Below are 26724 nucleotides of genomic sequence, written 5' to 3' on the forward strand. Positions count from 1 at the left end.
CTCCTCACCCTCTTGCGCTACCCGTTCGACCAATTATGTCGCGTTCCACCGATCTACCGCACCAATCTCGCTCCGGACGTGCACAGGCAGACAAATTACTCAAACGGTGCGCTTCTGAGACTTGACACACGCAAGCAGGTATTTGGGAAACGAACACGCCTGTACGAGGTAACACTGCGGTGGTCGTGTATTTATCTTTATATAACTATATACACAATGCCTCACGAATGCGTCTCCACAAACGTGCACGTCACTGCTGGTCTTCAGCCGCATTCAGTTCTCGAAACGTCACACGCGAAGTTCAAGTGGTCCTTCCAAAAGAAAACAAGCAACGCCGGGTCCTACCTGAGTTGAAACGATGCAGAATGATGCCAAAGATCAACCACCATCGCCGCAATTACACGCCGCCTTAGAGAAAGGCGAGAGATGCCGACGATACCGGTGAACTACTACGTCGAGGCGAAAGTCGAAAAGCGTGTCTCCGATTTCACGCGTCTATGGTTATAACACACGGCGAGCAAAAAAACACGAAATACAGTCGTACACAGCTACGGTGTACGTGCTGGAACGCCCTAAGAGCAGCTCCGGTATCAAAAGAGACGATACAAATCGTGTGACGCGATGCTAGAAAAAGAGCCGTAGTTGTACGCGACCGCACCGCCACACGCACACACACACTACCACCGGTCCCGAGTACGCAGAGAACACAACCTCTCCCGATCTCTCCTCCGCCGCATCACCGAAAAACATCCGCACTTTTTGTATGCATTCACAAGGCGCCGATGACGCATTCTGCCAGGTGCGCCGGAATAAATGTTTTATGAAAAAGAAACAACCGAAATTTAGTTCCTACGCCTTTTTTTTTTCCTTCGCGAGACGAGTCGTACAGGGTGGACTTTTTTTTTTTTTTCGGGGATGCGAGCCTATTTTTGGTTGTGCCCGAATGTGGAGAGATCCGAGCGATTTTCGCGGCTCCGCAAAGGCTGCATCCCTATCGATCCGTTCTCCAACGGCCGGTGACCCATCGACATCACTATCTCAAAATGGCGCCGCTTTCGAAACGGAAAACCGATCGTCTGCTGGACTTGCTCGGCTGCTATTTTTAGTAATATGGCTTTAAATCTAAAGTTTCCTGGCTTTAGTTGATGCTAGAATTTTGTATGCAACTACGTACAACACTTAGCGCCCCTTAAGTGGTGCGATAAATTGGTGATAGGCGCTGTGCTTTTTAGCCCTTTTATGCCAATCGCAAAGCTAGGAATCTCGAGCAGACGACGCAGTTTTTCTGAGCGAATGTAAAAGAAGTTGCAGAGTGAAAACAGGCTTGCATGGGTTCCTCATGCGTGTTATTTCCCCCCCCCCTTTTTTTTTTAAATAATAACTATACGCGATGGGTGCAAACATGTTACATTATAAGTCAAGCGAAAATAAGGTCGCCTAATCCTATTTCAGAATTCACAGCTGGTCCAGTTTCTTCTAATAATTCTAGTGACACCTGCGGTTAAGTTCATCAATGCTGATTAAAATACATCAGCCTCGTTCTAAAGCTGGACATTTCTGTTGTGCAATGACAGCTCTACTTACTTTAAAAAACATTGGTTTTATGTGTTGCAGTGTAATAGACTTCTTTACAAAATATAGAAGTGTGCTTCTCTTCTCTGCATATTCGCCAAACTAATGGCGGTGCCTGCCGTCCTTCAAGTGGACACGAGGTCTTAATGGTTGCATGTCCCAGTATTTGTCTATTATGCGTGTTTATGCCAAGAGAGCTACATCTTCCTTATTATCACTCAATTCAAACTGCTCTTGAATGAGCTTTTTTCTGTAAATAACTAGCCACCATTATTTGCGCTAACTGCATCGCAGGAAGGCCATCGCTTTACAATTATGAAGGTGGTCTATTCACACAAGCAGCAGATTAAGCCTTACGTAGCAGTTGGAATGGTCGTTGAACGTTTAAATCAAGCCAGAACAATTAAAGATGTTCAGAGTAAACTAATAACAGGAGCGTATTCGCCCATTCTCGCTGGCATTTTCTTTCTTGAAAACTTCATGAACATAGTCATTGTTTCATGGCTGTGTTCCCTTTTTGGGGGCTGGGAGAACGCGTGTGAGGGGAGGTCGGCGAAAATTTCGGGGAGGCCCCAGCCCCCCCCCCCCCCTCCCGCTCACCCCTCACACTGCCCCTGGGTGTAGAATTAATTTGTAAATTCTCATATATTTTGTTTCCTGCTGAACGTTTCGACAATTTACAAAATCAGTGACATCGATAAAGAAACACCGTTTGTTTACATGCAGCAAGCGCGACGTGTCTATATAACGGTATAGTCCGACTGAATTCAAGATTAGGTATTGCTTAAAAATTTCCCTTGAGTATGCCCATAAAATACCATTTCTTATTCATGGACGATTGTGATTGTACCTTGGTAAATCACAATGTTTCACTAATTCTTAATCATTGGTTGCGTGTTTCGGTAGAAGTCTTATAATTGGTGCTTTCCGCCCCGTATGTTCGTTAGAAGTGTGGCAGCTTGGGCTAGTTGGTATGGCATGACGGTAGTTGTAGCGCGAGAACAAAACGACGACACAGAGACAAGAAGGACACGAAAGACACGAGCGCTAGTGTCTTTTGTGTCCCTCTTGTCTCTGTGTCGTCGTTTTGTTCTCGCGCTATAACTATCGTGTGTTCGTAGGGCGGACGAGTTTTGGGTTGTCTAGCGCGGTATAGCTCAAGGACGTTTTACCTCCTTGGGCTAGACCACGGTAGCCCAAGGAGGTGAAATTTAAACCTCCTTGGGAGGATTCACCTCTTCGGGCTAGACCACGCTAGCCCAAGGAGGTTAAACTTCCTTGGGCTAGCCAAAGAGGTTTAACCTCCTTAGTTTAGCCAATGTACAGGTTCACGGTAAAACATCGCCGCTCGGGCTTCTTCTGTTACAGTTCGAGTTGTACAAATGATAGCCGTTAGCAACACACTGCAAGACCGAATTTCTCCAGCAGTATGAGAAGTAAGAAATGTATTGCTAAAAACGGCGAAAATGACTGCGCCCTCTGTTACTCGAGCGAAGAAACCAAACAGCCCCCTGTCATTTGCGCGACGAGCACTTTTCCTTCTCTTCACAGATGACGCTACCATCCTTTTTAAAAAAAAAGGGGGTAAAGAAAGGTAGTATTGTGCTCATCGGCGCACTGCATTGCAGACAAAACGCACGCAGCACATTCCTGCACTACAAAGCAATTGTAATGTATCGATTATATTCTAAATGTTAGCGCTAAGTGGCGTGATTTCTTGCATTAACGCGGAAAGCAAAATAAGAAAGAAAATTTTGCCTGTGCTAAAACACTATGGAGTCTGTGTTTTGCTCTAATGAAGAGTCTTATTCAGCGCAGTCATTCGCTAAGCATTGTTAATTTTTATTCAACAGACTGGTCAAGCAATGATCAGTGCGAAAACAGGGATTATTTTTTTTTACATCATCATTAATAGCGCGCCGATCATCTGCATTTAGACGCTTGGTTTGCATCAAAGTCCTTGCGAAACGTATGAGCTAATCACGCCATCGAATACGTAGGCTGCTTCAGTAAGTGCAAGATTCGTTTATCGCTCACAAGCTGAGTTTATGTCGGTGTATTAAATCTGCTTCCACCATCACAGTGGGTTCACTGATTCCTGTCACGCTGAATTATTTTGTTGTGGTTAGTTAAATGTGCTAGATGTCGTCACTAACGTTTCAATTAAAAACTTTTTGTCGGAAAGTTTTTGAATTTGTAAGAAAGCGTATTAAACATAAATTAACTTAGTTAACGTGGCTGTAAGATGATATTTGCGAGCATGGTCATCACGAATTGAGCGACAAACTTAGAACAAAGTAAAAAAGTACTCAAATACGAGTTTGTGTTTTGTCATTATTACCTTATTTTAGCCACTTTGTAACGTAATAAGTTGTTTCAAATAATCTATCTTTGTGTTTTTATCTATCGAACGCCATGTCGTTGCAAATTTTAAAACCGAAACGATCACTAGAGGACGCTACCTGCTTTTATACTTCAATACGTGCATTGTTGTGCTGGTTGCGTGAGTACCTCCAGACGTGTATTTCCGCGCATGCGCAGTTGTTTCTAACCGCGACGCCCGATGCTTGGCTGGTGACGGACGTCGGCGGGTCCGAGGCGAGATGTGTTCGCGATGGTTCTTCGACGCCGTAGTCGGAGCGTAAAAAAATCTGGAAGCTGCTATAGTTTGCCCAAATTGCGTCGCGGCGGAGCACTCGACGGGCTTCGCATGTGAATGAAATCGACCCGACGAGGCCGCAAGGCTTGACAACAACACCCGTCGACGACTACCAACGGAGAGGTGAGGAGCACGGCTGGCCCAGTTAGGTTTAGAGACGGGCGCTCCGTCACACCGTCGCATATTTCCCGTCGCGAGCGCGTGGGAACGCGTCTCTCCGACGTGCTAACTCGATCGACGCGTTCTCCGTTGTAAACAAGGTCGGTTTGACGCCTGTTGCGGCTTGTGTTCGCGCGAACCACGATCGTGTGAATCGAAGCCAGTGGTCGGTGTTGCTCGGGTGCCACTACTGTTGACACGGCCGCATCCGTCGTGACATCGCGTCGGCTCCGCGGCCCTGCGAAAGTGTTACGTAAACACCGTAAAACGCTCAACACAAAACGGCATCCGGTACTTTCGGCGTCGCTAACGTAAACGCGTCGGCCTCTGACCCAGTGGCGCACTGTGATCGAGGCGGCTAATTGAATATTTCAGCCGATGGTGACGGAGAGCGCTCGACCTTGGGGAAAAGCGTTGCTGTGTTCGCCTTGAGTGCTGTCGCGCTTAATTCTAAGCGCGTGTTTCTTGTTTCTGTGCCTGCAGATGTCGGCGGTGTCGCAGGTAAGAGCCTCATCGCGTTTGTTTTTTGTTCTTCTCGGTGCAGTTTTGCGCGGCCGAGTGACTAATAACCGCACCTTCGGGCCGCGTCAGCTTAAACGCTTCCGCGGCCTTGCGGGCCGTTCCTTTTGCGCAAAACTTGCGTGCCGATCGTGCGTGTTGTGTTTCCGCCCCCCTTGGGGCTCGCCTACTCTTTCGAAGCAATGCGGTAAACACTACTGACGTCGACGTGATGGCAGGTGGCGTAGGAGAGATGTAAGAATGGATGGCGTAACATGAAATGCCGTGCCCGCTCATATGGACCGTGTCGTCCACGTAATGTCGCGTCGCCAGTCTGCCCCCCTTTTGTTCTTCTTATTGTCCTTATCGTAACCACCCTCTCCTTTTTCCGGGCCGACTGCAGGGCAGATTGTTTCCTTGTGCATCATTTCACGCGACGCTCGTCCCAAAGGAAAAAAAACTTCTCGGTGCAATCGTATGGCTGCTCGGTTTACACGCGTTATTTGCGAAGCTGCATACCTTCCGTCTTTTAATTCGAGCGCGCCGCTTAAAAATAGCGGACCGTGCCAGCGGCATCGGAGTGTGCCTGCCGATAATAAATGCCTACCCCCTCTCCTCCCCCCAGTCCATACCCACCACGGTGTAACAACCTGCTATTTTGATCTTTCCTTTCGAGCCGTTCTGTTTTTTTTTTTTTTTTTCACCCCCGTGTCGTACGCGCTTACTTTAGATCCGTGTGCTGGCAACAAAAGTGTAGTGTAGAAGGCAGCCTATTTATATGGTATACCGCGCAGGTCAGTGCTCTCTTCCCCCCCAATGACGGTTATATACAAGTCTGCAGTGTTTTCGGCAGTGTCCTTGGAGGCGAAATGGAAGGTGTTGAAGAAGATGAGAAACACCTTTTAACTGTAGAGCACTTCAATGGGATTTCGAGTTAGAGCAAAGATCGTAAAGCCATAACTTCCTCCAACTCTGCTGAAAGTGGCAGAAAATTTCCACCGAAAGTTGTCAGCTTGTTGCATAACTTGTCGTTCGAACGCAGTAGAGAGAGTGTCTTGTAGACGACTCTGCTCAAGTTTGCTTTGCAGATGAGACATTTCTGTCTGTGAAGCACTTTGCTGGGGCCATATCCTCTAGCAGGTGAAATTGCTCATCTTTGTTGACGAAAAACACTTTACTGCAGTGTTGATCAAGAAGGGTGCTTGCACTGATTCGTGCTATTTTGCACATGAGAGAACTTCATCTAGCTGTCCAGGAGGCAGTATAGAATTGTTACATAAATGACCAACTTGTTGGTGTATGATCTGTCCTTTAGATACTGCAGGATCAGCCTATCACAGGCATAAAATATTCGTCATCTGCTATGCATTCACTGCACATTATAGCTAGAAAACAGCATGCTCTTATCTAGCTCTCTCACAGTTGAAGGAAAGCTCTTTTGTCTACAGAACACTTCAGTGCAATTTAGAAATAAAGTTCTGGCAGCTCTGCAGCTGTAAACGATAAACCCATGCAGTTTTCTGCAAGACAGCAGAGCAACATGACCCAAATTGCCAACTTGTCACATGATAGCACAGCTGCAACCCAAATGATAACATGTTACAAGTTGCGAACTTGTCACTGCACAACATTCCATTGTGTTATTGCACAGCTATTACCCGAATGATGACATCTTTACTCATTTTGTCATTGTGATACTCGCAGCCATTACCCAAATAATGACGGCGTGTCAGGTCGCCAACTTGTCACAGCACTACTGTCGTTTTGATACCGCACAGCCATAACCCAAATGAGCAATGGTTACTGTTTGCCTGCTTGGCACTGCATAACTTGTCATTGTGATATCGCACAACTATAAGTCAAATGATGACATGGTACGAGTTGCCACCTTGTTACGAGTTGCCACATGTCGTTTTGCTATTGCACAGATTACACAGCCATCAACCAAATGAGCACATGTTCATCATCATTATCAGCCTGACTACGTACACTGCAGGACAGAGGCCTCTCCCATGCTCCACCAGTCAACCCGGTTCTGTGTCACCCGGTTCTGTGCTTGCTGCTGCCACTTTATACTCGCAGACTTCCTAATTTCATCTGCCCACTTAACCTTCTGGCTCCCTTTCGCGCGCTTGCCTTCTGGAATCCAGTCTGTGATCCTTAACGACCAGCGGTTATCTTTCCTTAGCGCTACATGCCCTGCACATGACCATTTTCTCTTCTCGATTTCGACTATGATGTCCTTAACACCTGTTTGTTCCCTGATGCACTCTGCTCTCTTCTTGTTTCTTAGGGTTACACCTATCATTTTCCTTTTCATTGCTTGCTGGGTCGTCCTCAACTTAGTTGTCAACTTGTCATAATGGAATCGCTTAGTCATAAATCAAGTGATGACATTGGCGACACACACAGCGTCAATTTATGCACAGAGTGTTGCCACATCTATGCAGAGTATGCCGGCGCATGTTACAAGTTGCCAACTTGTCGCTGCACAATTTGTTGTCATATCGCACAGCCATAACACGGAACGGCATCATGTTGCGATTCTCTCTTTCATTTCGATGTAGTCGTGCACTCCTCCCTACTTTTTTTCATTCATATTGACAGCAGCAGCATTTGATTTACATTCAATGGCAAGGCTGTTTTGATTGTCGGGTTTCTCTTCGTGAGGTGTGTTAGTCGTTTTGCGGCCTTGTCGCTGCTTTCTATTGTCTCGCATTTGCGAATGTCCGTGAGCGTTTGTGATTGATGTGCTGACGTCACATGTCTGGCAGCCACAACCTACCTGATGGCCCACAAAGTGTAATAATTCACTTGGAAGAGTTCCATGAGTTCCAGTTCTGATGCTTCTTCTTGAAGTCCATTGTTTTTGCTGGTTTGAACTTCTAGACTCTGCCGTCATACCTGTTTCAAAGATTGTTATTGCTTTGTGCAATGAAAAGAAAGTGTCAGGAGTTTAACTTCCTCGCCACTTTCTCTCTACTCTGTTGAATGCCCTACCTTTAATTCATTTCAGTATTTGGGAAAAGGGGGGTTGACACTGTGCTTCTGATTTTTAAAAAATTTCTGATTGATAAAAAAACTTTCATTTATGTATACTAGTGTGCTTATTTGGTGATATGCAAGTATTTCATTTATAAAATATGAGGATTTGAAAATATGAGACACTTCGTGCGTATTGTTTTGAGCAATATTTCTAGTGAACCGAGCGAGATACAAAGTAAATCAGCAAGCCATAATAACTTCGAACCCATGCTGTGTGCAATAAAACTAAAATATATGGGCTTCATGATGAACCGTGGTACTTGGTTCTTTCACCTTGAGCACCAGAATTCACTGGCTAATCTTTAAAATAACTCTAAAGACTTACACAATTGCAAATCAATAGGTTGTGTTGTGCTTTCCCCAGCTATGATGCTTTCTGTCTCTGAAATAGTTGCAATATAACTACGAAGTCAACAGGCACTTGTCATCTTTCTCTGGCATCCACAGCTGTACGATAGCATTGTGTTCCCTCGACATTCATAGATGATATGGTTGGTGTGTCAAGTGCACATTTATCTGTCATTACAGCCTTCTGAAAATGTGGGGTAAGGTAGCAGGTTTTAGTTTGCCTCACAACGATTCGTGATTAGCGTTGCTTGCAGGAAACGAAGCAGTGTGCAGTGAGCACGTTTCTTTGTGTCTCATTGCAAGTGCCATTTTTCAAGCAAGACTTGTTGTGAGCTGCCAAATGAGGTGGTTGAGGTGATGGTGTTGTCATATGTGAAACGCCCGGAGGCTTGAGAGTGGAGAAATTTGGGCTCCGAAGGTGTGCCGGTCGCGTGATCGTTTGTGTAAGCTGTATTGCTATTATTGATGCGCTCTCGATTGTGGGATCGTCGGTGGTCTCTCATTTCTGAGACGGCAGTCTGACCTTTTACCGAGTTGTGTCGTCATTCCATGCTGCCACAGTTCATTGCTGCCTGGATATCAATGAGCATTGTTGTTGCCTGTAGCAGCAGAAGTGTTGTGCTGCTCAGCATGGGTTGAAGTAGGGAAACAGAAGGAAACATTGTGCAGCAAATTAAAGGAAGGAGAGAGAGAGAGTAAAACTTTATTGAAGGGGAAAGGGAGAGGGGCGTTTTAGAGCCTTTATGGTTGGGGCCCTACGTCCAGGGCTCCACTGGCCTTAGCCGCCCGCCGGACTTGATCCAGTAGTGCGAGCTGCACTCCTGGGTCCGAGCTAGCGAGGTGTGCCTCCCACTGCTCCATACTAGGTGTTAAAGGTTCGCCGAGAAAATTGGTTATGTCACTTGGTTTACGATCGCACCCCCACGATATGTGGTAGAGAGTCGGTCTTCCGCCGCACCACGGACATACAGCCGGGTAAAGAGTTGGATGTATCGCGTGTAACTTCAGTAGGTGCGGAAATACATCCGTTTGAATTTTTCTAAGGTCAGTGGCCTCTTCCCCATTAAGGGATCTGTGAGGTGTTCCACATTTTTGACGCGTGAAGCGTTGGTGAGCTAGAATCTCCCTAGGTAAAATTGGCATGGTCAATGAAAGAGATGGATTCTCCGCTCGGTTACAAAACGCACGAGCTAGAGCGTCCGCCCTTTCATTGCCTTCGAGACCTGCGTGTCCCGGGCACCAGATCAAGCGATGGTGGTGAGTGAGTTTGGATCCTAGCAACCTCAGCCCCATTGCTGGAAGGCGGCCCCTTAAAAAGAGCCGGCAGGCTTCCTGGGAGTCGGATAAAATAACTGATGGCTCCCCTCTACGCTCCTGAAACCTTAAGGCTAAGGCTATGGCCATCGTCTCCGCCTTTGTAGCCGAGGTCGTGCGTACGGAGGCACTCGTTAGCAGCGTCATGTTGTTGTCGACAACAGTAATTATGTGTCTCTGCCAATCGAAACTGGCCGCATCGACGTACGCGACATTTGAAGCTGAGCCGAATTGCTTTCGAAGCCAGTTTACCCTCGCAGTACGTCGCTCAGCGTGAAAGTCGTGATGCATATTTTTGGGCACCGGTGCGATTGAGATTCGCCTGCGGACCTCTTGGGCTACGTCGACCAGCTCCTCATCAATGTGCTGTGGGTGGGGCGAAATTCCTATTCTAGTGAGTATCGCCCTGCCTGCTGAAGTTTCACTTAGACGATTCCTCTGAGACATGAGGACTGCGGCACTGAGCTCAGCATAAGTGTTATGTATACCGAGAGCTAGGAGCCGCTCGGTCGGTGTGCTGGTGGGTAGACCAAGTGCTGCCTTAAAAGCGCTTCTAATGAGCACATCCACTTGGCTCTCCTCACTTCTGTCGAGTGAGTGGTACGGTAGGCCATACGTCACTCTGCTCAAAACTAAGGCCTGGACAAGCCGGAGAGTATCCTTTTCTTTCATGCCTTTTTTATGATAAGTGATGCGACGGATCATTCTAGCTATCTGTTTAACCGTAGTCTTTAAGGTGGTTATCGTGTGACTGGCTTTGCCATTGCTTTGGACCCAGAAGCCAAGTATACGGGCCTGAGTAACCTCGGCTATGGCATGGCCGTCTACCTGTAAGTTTATGGCACCGTTACTTTTGTAATACTTACTGTGTATTCTTATGAGTTCAGATTTTTCAGGCGCACAGCTCAGCCCACTATTTCTTGCGAACTCTGCCACAGCTGTCGCAGCAGCCTGGAGGGTCTGCTCTTTCAGCGCCAGTGAACCCTTCGTAGCCCAGAGTGTGATGTCGTCCGCATACAATGTATATCCAAGGTGCGGGATTGCTTCGAGCTCGTGAGCAAGTCTGCGCATAGCTATGTTAAAGAGCAAGGGGGAGATGACTGCCCCTTGCGGTGTGCCTTTATTTGGCATCGAGAACGGCACCGACCTCGTGTCGCCTATCCCAATAGTTGCCGTCCGCCCAGAGAGGAAGGATTTAATGTAGTTAAATGTACGCTTTCCGCAGCCGATTGTGTTGAGTTCAGAGAGAATGGCCTCGTGCGAAACATTATCAAAGGCCCCTTTGAGGTCGAGGGCCAAGACCAAATGTTCGCCTCCCCTGGGTACGCAACTCATGACCTCTTCTTTTAAAAGGAGGAAGGCATCCTGGGTTGAGAGTCCGGAGCGAAAACCAATCATGGTAGCGGGAAACAGATTTTCTTTTTCAATGTAATTTTGAAGCCGTGTCTGTATTACTCGCTCGTAGAGCTTGCCCATGCACGAAGTAAGCGAAATGGGCCGCAGGGCTCCGAGCGATGGTGCTTTACCGGGCTTTGGTATAGTTATTATTTTGGCTTCCTTCCACTCCGGAGGAACGTGACCTTGGGACCAGCAGTGGTCGTTAAGAAATTGCGTTATCTGCTCAAGAACCTCAGTGCTGAGGTTTCTTATCATAGCGTTTGTTATACCATCCGACCCCGGCGCAGAGTTCCGATTGGCTGCCTGGGCTGCCGCGAAAACCTCTTCTTTCGTGATTGCGGCGTCTAATGTGGCATTCTCGCTGCCGATGTACTCTAATGTACATGGCGGAACCACATCAGTACCGATATAACGGTCTTTAAGCGCCTGGATCAACTCTCCGTCGGTGCCGGGGTAGCTGTGTACTATTCTTTGAAGAATGCGGTTCATGGAGGACTTAGATTTGTCCGGCTCCAGCATGGACCTCAGTATCGCCCACGTCTGGCTAGTCCCTAGTGTACCGCGGAGAGAACCGCAAAACTGCACCCAACCATCGGTGGCAAGTTTCGTTGCGTATTCATTCGCTTCCTCCGACAGAGCAGCGATTCGCCTGTAGAGGCAGCGGTTGAGGCGTTGTTTTTTCCATCTCTTGATCAGGCGTCGCCTACTATCCCACATGTGCAATAGGTGCCGGTCTATCGCAGGCGCCTCAACTGTGCGCGCTATTTTCTTAGAGGTGGCATCATGCGTTTCTCGAATGAAAGCAACCCACCCACTGACATCACAGGGCGTTTGCTCCGGTAGAGGGCGCTTTCGAAAGGTCACCCAGTCTGTCATCACAACGTCACCAGCGACACGACGAACTTTTGGTGATGCTATAGAGGTGCTAAGAATATAATGGTCACTACCAAGGTTTTCATCGAGGTTTGACCACGTGGCATTTTTAATGTTGAAGGTGAAGGTCAAATCAGGGTACGTGTCCCTGCTAATGCTATTACCAAGCCTGGTGGGTGCTGTTGGCAGAGTGATAAGGGTAAAACCTAATTTAGACGTGGTGTTCTCTAATAACACTCCCTTGGGTGAATCCCGGACGTAGCCCCAAGCGGTGCTCGGAGCATTAAAGTCGCCCACCACCACTAATTGATCTCTGGTGCCAACGGCTCGAACTGCCTCGTTTAGGAGTGGGCCGAAGTCGTCATTCCGGTTTTTGGGAGGACTGTATATGTTTAAAATTTTCGTTCGTACTTTTCCTCGTTTTTGTGGGAAGACATCGATAATTTGGTGATTAATGTCAGTCTGATCGTAATGGTCTAGCGCAACTGTCATGAAGTTACTCACCAGCGCTGCAACGCGGGGGTATTTTGGATCGTATAATGTGTAATATCCCTGCAATTTGACGGGACGGTTCCCAACTTCTTGCAGGCATATTACATCAGGTGGGATTAGTGCCGAATGGATGTAATTCTGCAATGCCGCCGCTCGTTTGTGGAACGTGCGACAATTCCACTGCCAGATTTCTAGGTGGTCGGAGTTTTGCGTGGAATTAGTTCGCGCCATGGTGACTACTGCCTTTATTGGGGGGTGTCTGCTTTCTCCGTGATTCGACGGTCCTTCGGTAGTGGACTGCTCGCGGAGGTAACACTGACCCGCTTGTTGATGGCACGCTGAATGCCTACAACTGAGTCATTAACGTATCGTCTTTGTTGTTCCGTTTCTGCTGCAAACTCTTTCCTGTACTCCGAAAACATTTGATGCATTTGCTGCATCATCTGCTCTCGGAGTTCAGACGCTGCTCGTTGCTGTTGTGATTGGAGTTCTCGCATTAAGTTTCGCAAGCTCTGCAACTGTTCCCCCATCTGTAACTGGCTAACGTGGGCCTCCTCGCTAAACCTCTGAGGTATGTCTACTTTCGCCGTTCCTCCCTCCAAAGAGTGGGCTACGGTTGCCCTGGAGATAGCATGAGTGGCGTTGTTGTTCGCCTCTAAGGCGTTAAGCCTGGCTTCAAGTTTGGTTTCTAAAGATGATATGATTTTGTGGAACTCCCGGCGTTCCTCCTTAATCTGGCATCGAAGTTTCTCGTTTTCTAAAGCAAGCTGCTTATTCTCGGCAACCATTTTCTGATATTCGGGATTCTCAATTAAGGGAGCAGATGGAGACACAATCCTCGTCCAGCTCACCGTGTTTGCTGGCTGGCAGGCGGCTGCCTCCGTCCCCTCTTTGGGCGGCGTCAAGATTTGTACCAGCGCTTTCTTCTTCTGCTGCTGATGCTGCTGCTGTTGCTGCTGCTGCTGTTGCTGTTGCTGTTGCTGCTGTTGCTGCTGCTGCTGCTGTTGTTGTTGCTGCTGCTGTTGCTGCTGTTGGTGCTGCTGCTGATGCGGCTGTTTGTTGAGTCGTTTTCTGGACGCAGACTGGGCTCGACCCTTTGAGGAAGCCCGTGACTTGGATCTTGAACGTGAGCGTGATTCCACTGACGAGTCCCGCTCGGAGCTGAACCAGCGTGGATGGTGCCTCCGTTTTGGCTGATCCACTCGGGACCTCCTAGGCGGAACGTGTTTAAGCTTCTTCTTGCACATTTTGTCACCTGTCATATGGTCCTCACCACATATCACGCACTTAGGGGTACACGCGTGTCCTTGTGCGGGTTCACGTGTTCCACACGTGGAGCATACATTGGCGTCGGGCGTTGGGCACACGTCAGTTCGATGCCCTGTGGAGTGGCATACCTTGCAAGCCTGCCTCGTAGGCTTGTGGGGATAACAGATGGCTTCCGCTCCCATGAAATAGACGCACCTAGGCAGTGTGCTGCCCGTGAAGGTAATGATGGCGGTCTTCGTAGATCCGAGCATGCGTGCCCGCTCAATCTTGACCCCCTGTGTTCTCACACGGAGATTCGCCATGAGTTCTGCTTGAGAAGTCCCCGACGGAATACCATGGACTATGCCTCGTAGGACGTCCTCAGGATCCGCCACATACGAGTTGAATGAGTGCACTCGTCCCCTGATATTCAGATGCGTGATCTCTCGCAGCTCTTTGGCTACATGCTCGTGGGGCGTCGATACGATGATAATATTCGAGCCCGGGTGGACGCGCAGCATGAAGCTACCACCGTCGAAGTGTCGGTGGCAAGCGTCTATCACAGCGGTGGAAAGTTCATAGCCGAGTATGTCTTTTACGGCGAGGCCTTTGTGAGGCCTAAGGATGATCTTTATGTCGTCCTTTGGCAGGGGCGGGAGCGGACGGCGACTTCTCGTACGACGTCGGCGCTTCACCTGACTTCCCTGCTTCGGTGGGCTGCTTGACGAGGCGTTGCACTCCACAGCTTCTGACGCGTTTTTCTGGTTTTTCTTCTGGTTCTTCTTTTGCCGGCGTGTCAAAACCGTGTGCCAGCCATCCTCCGTCCATGCGGCACCATCGTGGCGTTCCCCTGCAGACACATTGTCGACTTCTTCGGACGAACCCTGCGGTAACCAGGTCTGAACGTCCATTTGAGTGGTTTCTGTAGCAGACTCCTCATCTGTGTGAACCAGTGGCTGCTCCTGAGGAGACCTCGGTGTTTCCTGAAGAGCGTCCATCCGCCGACGCTTGAGACGCGACCACGACGCAGACGCCGCTATGCGGCGGTGCGTCTGGCCGGGCGCGACGGTCGCTGCCTCGAAGTTTTCAGCTTGCAGAAAACCGAAAAAAACCGAAAAACAGCCACTCACCGCTGAAATTCGACGTTCACTGTTCGCTGTACTTTCACGAATCCGATGCACTTCAAACAACCAGAAATCGCCGAAAAACCATAGAAAATCTGCGGAGCCGATGCGACGCGCGTCCGCACACCGTGGCCCCCTAGCGGCCAGATCTAAAGGAAGGAATAAAGATAGTAGGTCAAGCATGCACAATCTTCACTTGTCCCTATTTTTTTTGACAGAGGAAAAACCCCTGAACTTTTTTCTCCCTTTATTCAAACAGATGCAGTTGCCCCACCAAACATAATTGTGAGCGCTGCAGGGCAGAGAGGAACAATCCTGCTGAGGCTCATCTGACGGCTTCTGTTATTAGCGAATTCTGTTCTATGGTCTTGTTGAAGGAAGGGGGAGAAATGGGAAAATTTTACTTAGCCGTGCAAGGCTGGTTGATCTTAGCAAAGCTGGTTGACTTAGGGTCTTAAAATGGCCCTGTTGGCTGACGCTAGCTACACCTTTCCCTGACATAGACAGAGTAGATTCAAACCACAGCCCGTCGCAGACCCTTCAACAAATTCAGAAACTCCAGCTCTGGAACTAATATGCAAAACTGGTTCTGGCACTCCAGTAGCAGAGCGGATTCCTCCAGTTTGGTTATACCACAATTTCATTTTCTTGTTATCTCCTAATCCTTCACCATCAGTGTCGTCAGTGTATGTCCTTTGTAAAATAAAGTGAGGCCTTTTCCTATGATTTCCGACCATTCTATAGCTGATACCGTTTTATGCATGCACATTCCTTAATTTCATTGCTCCACCGAACCTCTGGCCATCCTTTGCTGCGATTCCCATGTTTTGATATCCATTCTGTTGCTCTTAATGACAACTGGTTCGCTGTCCTTCTTGTGACATGGCATGCCCAGATCCATTTCTCTCTCTTGATTTCTGTGACATCAGCTACCTCTGTATGTTCTCCAATTACCACACTTCATTTAAAAATTCTAAGTTGCTCCTCGTCATGAAACAGCTAAGCTGTCGTTTCTTTCGTCAGCCATTACATTTTGATCCCATGTTTTCGCAAAGTTAGCACGATCATCATGATTGTTTCGAGCATCATCATCATTTTATTTTATTTATTTATTCAGTCCTTCCCCCAGGTCACGTAACCTGCACAATGCCTATTACTGCTACTGCTACTACAATTACGAGACACAACTAATCCAACCAAAGGACATTTAAGCAAAAAGAAATGTAGGGGACATTGTTTCTATAACTATAGTGTATGATTTTTTTTTACTTGAATTTAAATGTATTAAAGTACACGAAAAATTACTTTTTCTGTCCTAGGATCAGAATCCACAACCTTCACATTACACGTCAAGCTTGATGTCTTCCGATTTTGGCAGGATTGACGCGTGTCTGAGGTTTCATTGGCCACTGGCCACCTCGTTTAACGTTCATGTGTCTCGTGACCCACTCCGACGAAAAGAGTGTTTCAAACTCGCCGCCATGGCTATGAATGGCACTGGCTAGCACTCCCTGCGATTAATCTAGCACAGTGACCCTACAAGGTGGACGAAGGAGTGTCCCCTGTCATAGCTCAATCAATGAAGCATCGGACGTGTAATTTGAAGGTTGGTAATTCAGATCCCACTGTCAGGAAGGGTGATTTTTTGTCTACATTTAGTTATACATTTCAGTTTAAGTCGGAAAACATTACACTACATTTAAAGAAACAACAATGTCCCTTGTTTTTTCCTTAGCTTAATTGTCTGTTGGTTTTATCACCTTTATCCATAGGTTGGCAGCAAACTCATTAATGAGTAATCTCGCCCGGAATCAGATAGAGGCATCAGTCTGAATGAGACCGGTCGAGAAATATTTTCGTGAATCCGAGTCTGAGTAAGTACTGAACACTAAGTATACATTTCGTGAGGGAGACTGAGTGAGCTCCTCGCTTTTTTTTTTTGCCAACCTATGCTTGTGCCTGGCAAGAAAACTAACCCTTCGCACAGTTCCCGTTTTTTTTCGTATTGCCGCTACTAGTACCGCTTCTACAACGCCACTAGGTGGAGCAAGACAGTTCAGCTGTAGAACTACAAGTAACCTCCCTTGCGCGTTCTTTCGCACTCATTTTCTGTTGTCCTCACAGAATTGTGTCCTTGTCCTCTCTCACAGGGGGCCAGGATGAGCAGTGGCAGCACAGTGGCGCCCCCCAGCGTCACGGGTGGGCCGAGCACAGTGGCGAGCTCGTCGGTGCTCCCCGTGGTGCTGGCCACGGCCAACATTACGGTCGAGAACGCCAGCCAGGTGTTGGAGGACCTGCCGCCCACCTTCCTGCAGACCACGGGGGCCCAGGCCCTGTCGGGGGCCTTCGTGTGGACCGCCCTCATAATCACCTGCCACCAGGTGAGCCACCTGAGAGGGCTCTCCACATCAGCGTCCCTTTGCTATCTGACCGGTGGTGAGACTGGTTGTTATGAATCCATGCTGTTTGAGCGTCTATGCTAGGGGTCTCTCAAACTTGCCTCAGCTGGCCGGCCGCAGTTCCAAAGTCTCTACCTCTAGGGCCGGTAGTTGGAATGGGAGGACAGGAGGGAAGCTAACGTCAGTGAACTTTGAAATTTCAAAGCCCTTTCCCATATGTCGGATATTCATCATCGCAGTGGCATTTTGAACCTGTTCATCCTTCCTGTGTTTCTCAAATGTTCACTTACCTCACATAATATGTGGGAGTCTAGCATTTTGTCTCCATTGAAACACAACCACTTCAGCTGAGATCGAACCATTGTCTTTCCGAGTCAGTGGCCAAATGCCATAATCAGTGAGCCATCACAGTAGCATTTGTGATGAACTGGGTTAGGTTAGACGTACAGTCCATCTTCCTTCTTCACGTTGTTGCCCTAAACAGTGTGTTTTAAAATGTGCCATGCCAACAAGACGATGATTGATTGCATAATGCCCGTGGCTCCGCTGTTCACAGATCTACCAACACCTGCGGTTCTATACGTTGCCCACGGAGCAGCGCTGGATTGTGCGGATACTGTTCATAGTGCCCATCTACGCGTTTGACTCTTGGCTGAGCCTGCTCTTCTTCCGAGAGAACTACTACATCTACTTCAACAGCGTTCGCGACTGGTACGAAGGTAAGTCTTCACCCCCCAGATCCTCCTTACGATATCTATACCAGCAAGCCTCAGTGACCGCCTTGGCTCACTGGATGTAGCCCTACTCAGTCCTGAGAACTTCAAGGCGTGTGCAAGGACTTCTTACACAGGCTTTAGGAACTGGGCAAAACAAGCATTCATAAGAACAAAATGAGTACTAAGCCAGTTGTTTTGGAACATTTTCCTTTTTACTGTATTCCCTTTTCAGACACGGCACAATCACGGTAGTACACTTGTACTAGCATATATTTGCTATTGTAAAAAAAACATGGCACTTCCAGAGCTCAAAAGAAACTGACTCTTTATTTTATCTGCGTCCCCATTTTGCGGTTTTCAAATGTGACGGTCCACACATGATGCGACAGCGCTGCACGAGGGCACTGCATGTTGGCTATTAACAGTGTGACACACAACCTTTCAAGACCAGCCATCATGGTGTCGTAGTGGTAAAAAAAAAATTTCGAAACTGATAGTTGAAGGTCGGCCTCTCTTAATGTCAAATCTCATTAATTTGAACATGTTTAATTCTAACTTCTGGTTAATTCGAACTCACGCTGAGGTTTTGTCAAAGCTATGTGTATTCCGGTGGGAAAAAACGCCTTGTAATTCGAACACGCAAACACTTGTGACGGTTAATTGGAACATACCGAGCTCTGAAAATGCTCTCAGCACCATGCCGAATCCCGCGGCGCCTCCGACACCTCAACGCTGCGCGTGAAGGAAAAGAAAGGAAAGAAAATGCTGTGGTGGAACGTTTGCTCTCTCTGAAATGCCGATCTGCGACGTGCCTGTGCCACGCTTCCCCTTTCTCGGCCCTGCCACATAGACCGTTCTGCTTTCAACGACGCGCCCAAGAAAAAAAAAATGGCTGCCGTGGAATGTTGGTTGCCAATATGCTTCTCTCCAGCTTCTTTCTCAATGCCAATATGCTTCTCTCCAGCTTCTTGCTCAAATGCCAATATGCTTCTCTCCAGCTTCTTTCTCCTCACGTGTTGGTCGCGCTGCGACTGCGGTGCAGAGGGTAGTAGTGGACACGCAGTCTTTTTTGTCGTTGTCTCTGGAGAGTGTCGGCACTGGAAATTGCCGCTCGCAACTTCTTTTGCCAGGAGAATGCTGAAGCTGAAGTAGAAATGCTTTGCAAGCTGCGTGCGAAATTCATTGACTAGCTGCAAGGCAAACGTGTTCACCCGCACATCACGGATTACTCAATGAGGGATGTCCTGTGATTTGTGAATAAATGCAAGTCTTCTAAAGCTTCCCACTCGTGTGTTAGCTCAATGCACATGCGCCTCTGCATGGTGAGCCCTCCTTTCATTTAGCTTTCATTAATTGGAACAAATTTCCGGGCCCCTTCTGGTTCGAGTTATCGAGATTCGACTGTATTAGGCAGTCTTGCGATTCCCAAGAAGTGCACTTGTCTTGTGAGATTGCACTGGCACGTGCTTGAATCGGAGCCCCCGAAAATGTGTTATTTTTGTACATCTATCCAGTTTATTTTCTAAGTACTACCGTATTTACTCGATTCTACCGCGCCCTCGATTGTAACACGCACCCAATTTCCACCGCGAAAAAAAAAAAAAACGTAAGACATCAATTGCAACGCGCACCCATTTTTCTCGCCGGCCCGCACGATCACACCACTCGAAAAAACTACTCCTTTCGGGAGCGTATTCTATTTAAATATGAGGTACGGGCGAAGCTTGTGCCCATCTGACGTGTAACAGAGCTTTCCGTCCCGGTAGTTTTACCGTGGACCGATGTCAGCACGCGAACTTGCTTTGCCCATTTCTTCTCGACGGTTGTGGTGCCAGGCATGTCGAAGTAAAGAGGCGTCTGATGGGCATTCCCGATTTGCCCAAGCAGGTAGCCGTTGTTGCGCCGCAAGTTTAGGACGAACCTCTGAAAACTGTGAAGCTTTTCATCGTACTCCTCCGCAAAACTTTTCGCATATGCATGTTCCCCTTCGGAAGGAAAAGCCTTTCCTCTAAATAAAGTTAGTTAGCCAGCACCTGCTCGCTTTAAACTGGCTCTGCATTAGACCTTTTTCCAAGACTAATTGCATAGCCCGCACTTGGAGCAGTTCTGTCGTCACGGGCCGCTGTGCCACTCGCTGCTCAAGCACATACTTGCCGAGCAGCTCTTTAATTTGCGGAAACCGACCCTGCTGTGGTCCACTGAAGCCTTTGCGTAAAGCTTTGCTGTCGAGAATCTTCTGCTTTTGTTTCCGCCAGTCCCGCACGCACGTTTCGGGAACTCCGAACGACCGCGATGCGGCCCGATTTCCGTCCGTTTCTGCACACGCCATGACTTTTCTTTTAAAAGCGGCATCGTGGTGCTATCGAGTTTTTGGAGTCGGCCCTTCCACGCCGTCGATGCTAATGCACTACTAGATGACGAACTCCTCAGCACATGTACGAAGTGCCGCACATGGGAAACACATAGGCAGAAATGGCCGACGCGCCATGCCGACGCACGTAGGGGGCGGCCATTTTGGATTTGCCGATGGCAATAGATTGACCGTAATTTTTTTTGTTCGTACTCGATTCTAACGCGCATGCAATTTATAAACTCGCTTAACCGGAAAAAAGGTGCGCGTTAGATTCGAGTAATTACGGGGGCGGCCATTTTGGATTTGCCGATGGCAATAGATTGACCATAATTTTTTTGTTCGTACTCGATTCTAACGCGCATGCGACTTATGAACTCGCTTAACCGAGAAAAAGGTGCGCGTTGGATTCGAGTAATTACGGTAATCCTGTGCACTTCTTTGTGTTTCTTTGTGCACTTCTTTGTGTTTCTAGACTATAAACATTCAGACATGTGGCAGTTTTTTATGGCCTTCAACTGTACACGCTCTATCTTCTCTTGAAGCTGATATTTTTAATAGCAAATACTATTGTTAAACTAGCACCCTTAATTATGTATTTGAATGGCACGAAGAGGACGCAGTGAATAAGCAAAGTTTTTCATCAGCGAGTGCTGTGGTTCATGCTGCTGTCCAAATGCGCAATACATTATCTGGTACAGCTGAACTCCTATGCAAAGGACAGCACCTGGTAGTAGTCCTTGTTCCTTATACGAGGTGTGTTTTGCAAGTGGGGTACCACATCCTCATTTTCTCATCAGCACCTATTTCGATGTTGAGCCCAGTGGTGTCTTTTATAACCAGTTGTCTCTTACATCTGTGTATCTTATGAAGGCGTTCAACTGTATTGATTCCTTTCTGAGCTACTGTGAAGTTCCTGGTGGTCACACCTCTCTGTTTTTCAGCGTTCGTGATCTACAACTTTCTGAGCCTCTGTTACGAGTATCTCGGGGGCGAAAGCAACATCATGTCCGAGATTCGGGGGAAGCCAATACAGTGAGTGCTCATTTCACACTAATAGCAACGTCATTAGCGTATGCGTTCGCACTCAAAGCGGGGAAGGGGGCAGCTGCCCCTTTTCCAATCATCCAAAGAGGGTGCCAAGTCGACCTCATATCCCTACTCAGTGGGATCTCTCTGGTCATTCTATAATCCACAGTGTTATGGCTGTGTGAATTTTCTATGCAAACACCCACTCGTTACCGCTAACGGGGCATTCCTAGAACGGTTTAGTACACTCAAACCTCTTTAAGACAGAGTTGCATCTTGCATGAAAATAAGTTCATTATAACTGAAAATTTGTTTTAATGGTGTATTCCTAGCACTCCCGTATTTACTCGCGTAATGAACCCATCTTTTTTCAGAAAAGTTGATGCCAATTTAGCCACTCGTTACCGCTAACATGGCATTCCTGGAACGGTTTAGCACACTCAAACCTCTTTATGGCAGAGTTGTATCTTACATGAAAATAAGTTCATTATAATCGAAAACTCGTAAGGTTGTATTCCTAGCACTACTATATTTACTCCCGTAATGAACCCACTCTCCCCCCCCCCCTTTTTTTTTTTTTTTTTTCAGAAAAGTTGATGCCAATTTGAAGGGAGGGTGCATTACGGGGGAGAAAAAAAAAAGGTCACAAGAGTTATAACAGGGAAAATTTGAGGTGACAACTTTGCTTGCTTTTGACCCGTGAAATGCAAGACACATTTCTTTTGTAGCCCGAAGCTCTTTTCGTTTTGTCACTCACATAATGAAAGTGCATGGATCGATGCCGAAGTGTCGTCCAGCCACTGGGTTCCAACGCTCCAGCGCATGCTGTTAGTAACCAGCACTGTAGCTAGCGTACTGACTGAACGCGCCCTGCGCAGCAGGTGTCCCAACTAAGTCCACAACGACAAACCCAACAACGAAAACGCAGCATCGGATGGCGGCGCGCGAACTTTGTATTAGACGTTGCGGATGCACGTGCCGTCGGCGCAATGGGTGCGGTTGCGCTTTGCATAGGTCCGAGATGGCGAGCGCTTGGCATGTTCCATGACGCAGCGCGAGTGCCATTTTGGACGCCACGCACTTTGTTTTTGTGCTGCTGTGTTTGTGTGGTCCTATCGGCAAAGATGTTTCTCTTGCATTCGACAGATGGCGCTTTGCCGGACTTGGTGGGTCTTTCAAATTTTAGTTGACGTCGTCTGTGCTCGAGCTTCTCGCGACTGTTTAGCATGATTGCATAGCTATCTTTTGCTTTCATAGCATTGTTATTTTGTCATATATTGGCTTTATTTAAGGTTGTTTTGATCATTAACGGCTCTGGCTATCATACCGAAATAAAATGAACTAAATTAATTAAACTAAATTGAACTAAAGCTAATTGAAAATGAACTAAATGAATTAATTTTTTTTTACTTTTTTCAAAGATCAAGGTTGTGGGGTGGGTTCATAATGCGAGTGGGTTCATTACACGAGTAAATACGGTATATCTATTGCAAGACTTGTTCATTTACTTCTTTATGATCTTTATTTCTTTTTATCCAGGTGCGTTATATCGAGCTTTCAGTGTACTTCCCACTTGATAGGCCCCATAAGGCTGCGAACAAAGGACAAATGGTTGGAAGTAGCACACAGCTTGTTTCATTCCCGCATCCATTAATAAGCTTTTTTTTTTTTCCAAACTCTTCCAATCATCGGAGGGGGGGGGGGAGCGGGGGGGAAAGGGGGTTGTACCCCTCAATATGATAACCTTGTGCACACTTGATTACTTGCCCAACAGAAAAAGTGTTGTTGTGGGCACTCGAGTGGTTGTACACTGTCAGTTATCTTTTACGGTGGCCTCTATTGGGAGAACAGCAGCCCACTCAAAGTGCTCACTTCCGAGTTCTGAGGTGGAGCGTTTCAGTGGTCGAACAAAGAAGTAGTCGCACCGCCGTCCACTGGTAGAGTGAGAGCGTCTTCGCCGTGCTGAAGGCAGTTTGTAATGTTCTTGACCTGAAAAGTAGGGCGGGTAGGGTCCGGAGAGACTCGCCAGACTTCTAGCGGCACATTTTTCATATATGTTTTTTCTCAGCCAGCGAAGTGCAGTGGCAGTAAAAGCAACCATTTTTTACCGCTGACGTTGGCCGCACTGTTTCTACGGCTAGCGACAAGGACGGCTACCAAATGAGCATGATTATGTGTGCTGGATGTGTTCACAAGCATACCATGTACACTGAAACATTGATGTAACGAACCCAGATATATCGAAATATTGGTTATAACGAAGTAAACAAAAAATGGTCTTGCAGTAAATGCAGTGTTATGAATATATCTTTATAACGAATTTTTAGATACAACAAAGTTACCTTCGTATAAGATGCAACTTCGTTATAACAAGGTTTCAGTGTAACTGCAAATTCGGATAACGGCGAGCGTGCAACTGGCACATTTCGCGCGTAATTTTGCTTTGCTGCTACCCTGCAGAGAACGCCTGGACTTCAAATGTTTCAGTTGCGTGCTATATTTTTCCCCACTCGTTGTCCTTTCACCTGCTCTACGAAAGCGTGCAGCATTGCGGTGGTAGATCAAGCGGCCCTGCTTTCAGTGCTCTGACCCGGACTTCTCACTTCACGATACCCCAACTCCTGTTTTTCTCAATGAAATTCGCCCTTAGTAAAGACCACACTGACTTGTGGCTATTGTGCAGCCTATGAGATTTGGGGGGGCATTTAATATTGTCTAGCGGAGTGTCATGTTCCACCTGAAAAACAATGTAACAATTGAGGGAAAAAAATGGCACTCCTGCACTAGCTCGTTGTGTATAAAATATAACCTTAGTTTCTTCTACAGTTGGCTTCCCTTCCAGTGTTTTTCGCTTTCCACACAGGCTCGGGATTGTGCGAATTAGATCGATACTGCTTCCTGCTGTGCGATCAGGTTAAATGGTTGGCATTCTTCCTGTCACCATTTTTTTCTTCTTGTTTGCTACCTTGCACGACGTTCTTCAAGTAACTGCACGCCAACTGGCCCCACATGTCATATTTTTAGTACGTTGCACTAACAAAAATTCGTCAGTGAAAACGTGGCAAAAAAAAAAGTTTTGGTAATTCGTAACCCTACACAAATTCCTTGTTCATAGTGCAGTGGACATGGTGCCGTTGTCCCAGTAATGTGCACGGCATATGACGTGACGTCGTGAGTGGCCACGAACATTTACAGCTGTTCATTAGTGCATCATTGTAAACTGCGTATATGCAGTTTGTGTGATGTCGGAAGCGTTCTGTTTTTACCCCATCAGTTACTCTAATTTTTGTAAGCATGCAAAGGTTTTTCAGTCTTCCAAAGAAGGTTTCTAGTGCTTTCTCGTTTTCTTTTCTTTTTTTGTCACTTTGTTGACGACACTTTCTTTTTCGCTTTTTCAGGCAAAGTTTCTGGTACGGCACTTGCTGCCTTTCAGGAAAAACATACACCATTGGTTTTCTTCGGTTCTGCAAACAGGTGCGTGTGATTTCCTCCTCATCAGTCAGTTTTTTTACAATCACTAGACAGCATTATGGTCAAGGGAATGCTTTGATTAGAGAAAGTATATCAAAGTACATTAAATGCTCATTAATTAGAATTTCACGAGCTCGAAAAAAAGTGTTTAAATTAACCGAATTTCGTATTAGTGAAAGTGTCAAGATCGGACACGACCTATAAAACTGGAAGATAGTATATGCTTCCAGTCTTGGAAGCAACACAACTAGTTACTGGAAGCGAAACTCGACCTAGTCAATGGAAAATTTTATGTGACGGCTTTCGAAATTAAGCGGCATAGCTCAAAATGATTGATTGAGTCCAGAAAATCAAAGTTTTAGGCATTAATTTTTCTGAAAAATAGGTCGCGATAATGCATTAGTGCTATTGAAGCTTGACGGTGCATTTGTAAAGTCCAAAACATCCAACAAGTCCACATTTCTGTGGCCCGAAAAATGGGTGCCAACTGTATAGCAAACAGGTTTAATGTTCCCTTACATTCTAAATATCATCCCCTTCAGATTTGATACAACTGTATTGTTCAACTGTATTGGAGTTGTGCACATAGCCTTATTCGTTATCTAAGCCAGTGTGCAACCGCTCACTGCAAAAGCTTCAACAAAGTTGTAACGGATTCGCTCCACTGATCGATTGCATGTTCCTATTTTACAGGCGACCCTGCAATTCTGTGCAGTAAAACCGCTCATGTCTGTGATCACGCTGATTTTGCAACCCTTCGGAAAGTACTCCGACGGAGACTGGAGGTACGCAAACACTTCTTCTCACTTGGGAGTCGTGATCATCCACGTAATTTCGTGCACGCCCGTTTGTCTCACACGAGCCATTTCTCTCTTCAGCGTGTCACTTTTCTCGTTTCAATGCACCACCCCGTTATCTGCTGTCCTCGTCTGTATTTCCCTTTTCTCGGTTGCAGCCCTTTCTGTAAAACTGATAAATTGGGAGTTATCTGTTCACACAATAGATGACCTCACCTGTTCCTTTCATTTCGCCTAATACATTCAAACCTCATTATAACAAAGTTACACCTGCCTCAAAACTTTGTTATATCTCTAAATTTGTTGTAGACATCTATTTAGCACCGTAGCCATTGCGAGCCATTCTTCACTTAATTCGTTATAACCTATAGCTCGTTATACCCGGGTTCGCCATATCACGATTTTAGTGTATAGCAGGTATCTAAAACTCGCCTCAGCATACGGGCTGCAGTCACACAATTCGGTCCCACAAGGGCTGGGGCTGTAAATGTGAGAGTGGATTGGGGAGGAGGGGTGGGGGTGCTGTTCACTTGTCAGCAAAGATTGCCACTTGATAGGAAACCTTTCCCATATCTTACTTTTAAAGCATGGCTTGTTTTAATACATAACAGTATTCCCAATAATGAAAACAATGGTTTAGAAATGCCATGAGCGCCGTATTACGCAATGGTGCACTTGCCTGCAAGCCACTGCTACCGAGGCTACGCACTCCGTCGCAGCGAAGTGAGGTTGGCGAACGCACTTGCCTGCGAGTGTGACACTAAACCTACTTGTGTGATGCCCCTGTCGCACACAGCAAACTAAGTGCACTTTGAGCGAGTGCACTTCGCGTCGAGTGTCGTTTGCAGGCTGTCACACGAGAAACTTTAGCGTCACTCGATGCAATGTACAATGCCGGCGAGCGCGTTCGCCAACCTCACTTCGCTGCAGAGGAGTGTTTAGCCTCGGCAGTAGTGGCTTGAACGTAAATGTGCTGTTGCATAAAGCAGTGGTTGTAGTATCTCTAAACCAATGTTTTCGTTATTAGAAATACTGCTACGTAAAGAAGCAAGCCATAATGCAAAAAAAAAAAAAAAGGCCTCGCTACTCTCGCCATCGGGCACTTTGCGGCCATGTCCGCTTGAGGGACGTGGCTGCTTATGTGTAGATGAGTCTTTCTCGAGTCATGCGCGATGGCGTGTGTCATTGGTGCTACTTCCATGCAGACAACATAGTCTCGTAACAAATATATG

The 26724-nt window shown here is 47.0% G+C and overlaps 1 protein-coding gene across 1 annotated transcript in view; it reads left to right on the forward strand.

The window, feature by feature from the left end:
* The first annotated feature begins 4139 nt into the window (after window positions 1–4139).
* The window catches only part of Tmep (Transmembrane endosomal protein), a 37332-nt gene continuing 14747 nt past the window's right edge, over window positions 4140–26724 (forward strand). The window contains exons 1-6 of the mRNA XM_037430969.2: window positions 4140–4354; window positions 16881–17111; window positions 17686–17848; window positions 21140–21230; window positions 24623–24698; window positions 25389–25480. Of these exons, the coding sequence (XP_037286866.2) occupies window positions 16890–17111; window positions 17686–17848; window positions 21140–21230; window positions 24623–24698; window positions 25389–25480 (644 nt within the window). The 5' untranslated portion in view covers window positions 4140–4354; window positions 16881–16889. The remainder of the gene's footprint in view (window positions 4355–16880; window positions 17112–17685; window positions 17849–21139; window positions 21231–24622; window positions 24699–25388; window positions 25481–26724) is intronic.

Source organism: Rhipicephalus microplus, chromosome 7, assembly GCF_043290135.1.
Source record: "Rhipicephalus microplus isolate Deutch F79 chromosome 7, USDA_Rmic, whole genome shotgun sequence".
Lineage (NCBI taxonomy): Eukaryota > Metazoa > Arthropoda > Arachnida > Ixodida > Ixodidae > Rhipicephalus > Rhipicephalus microplus.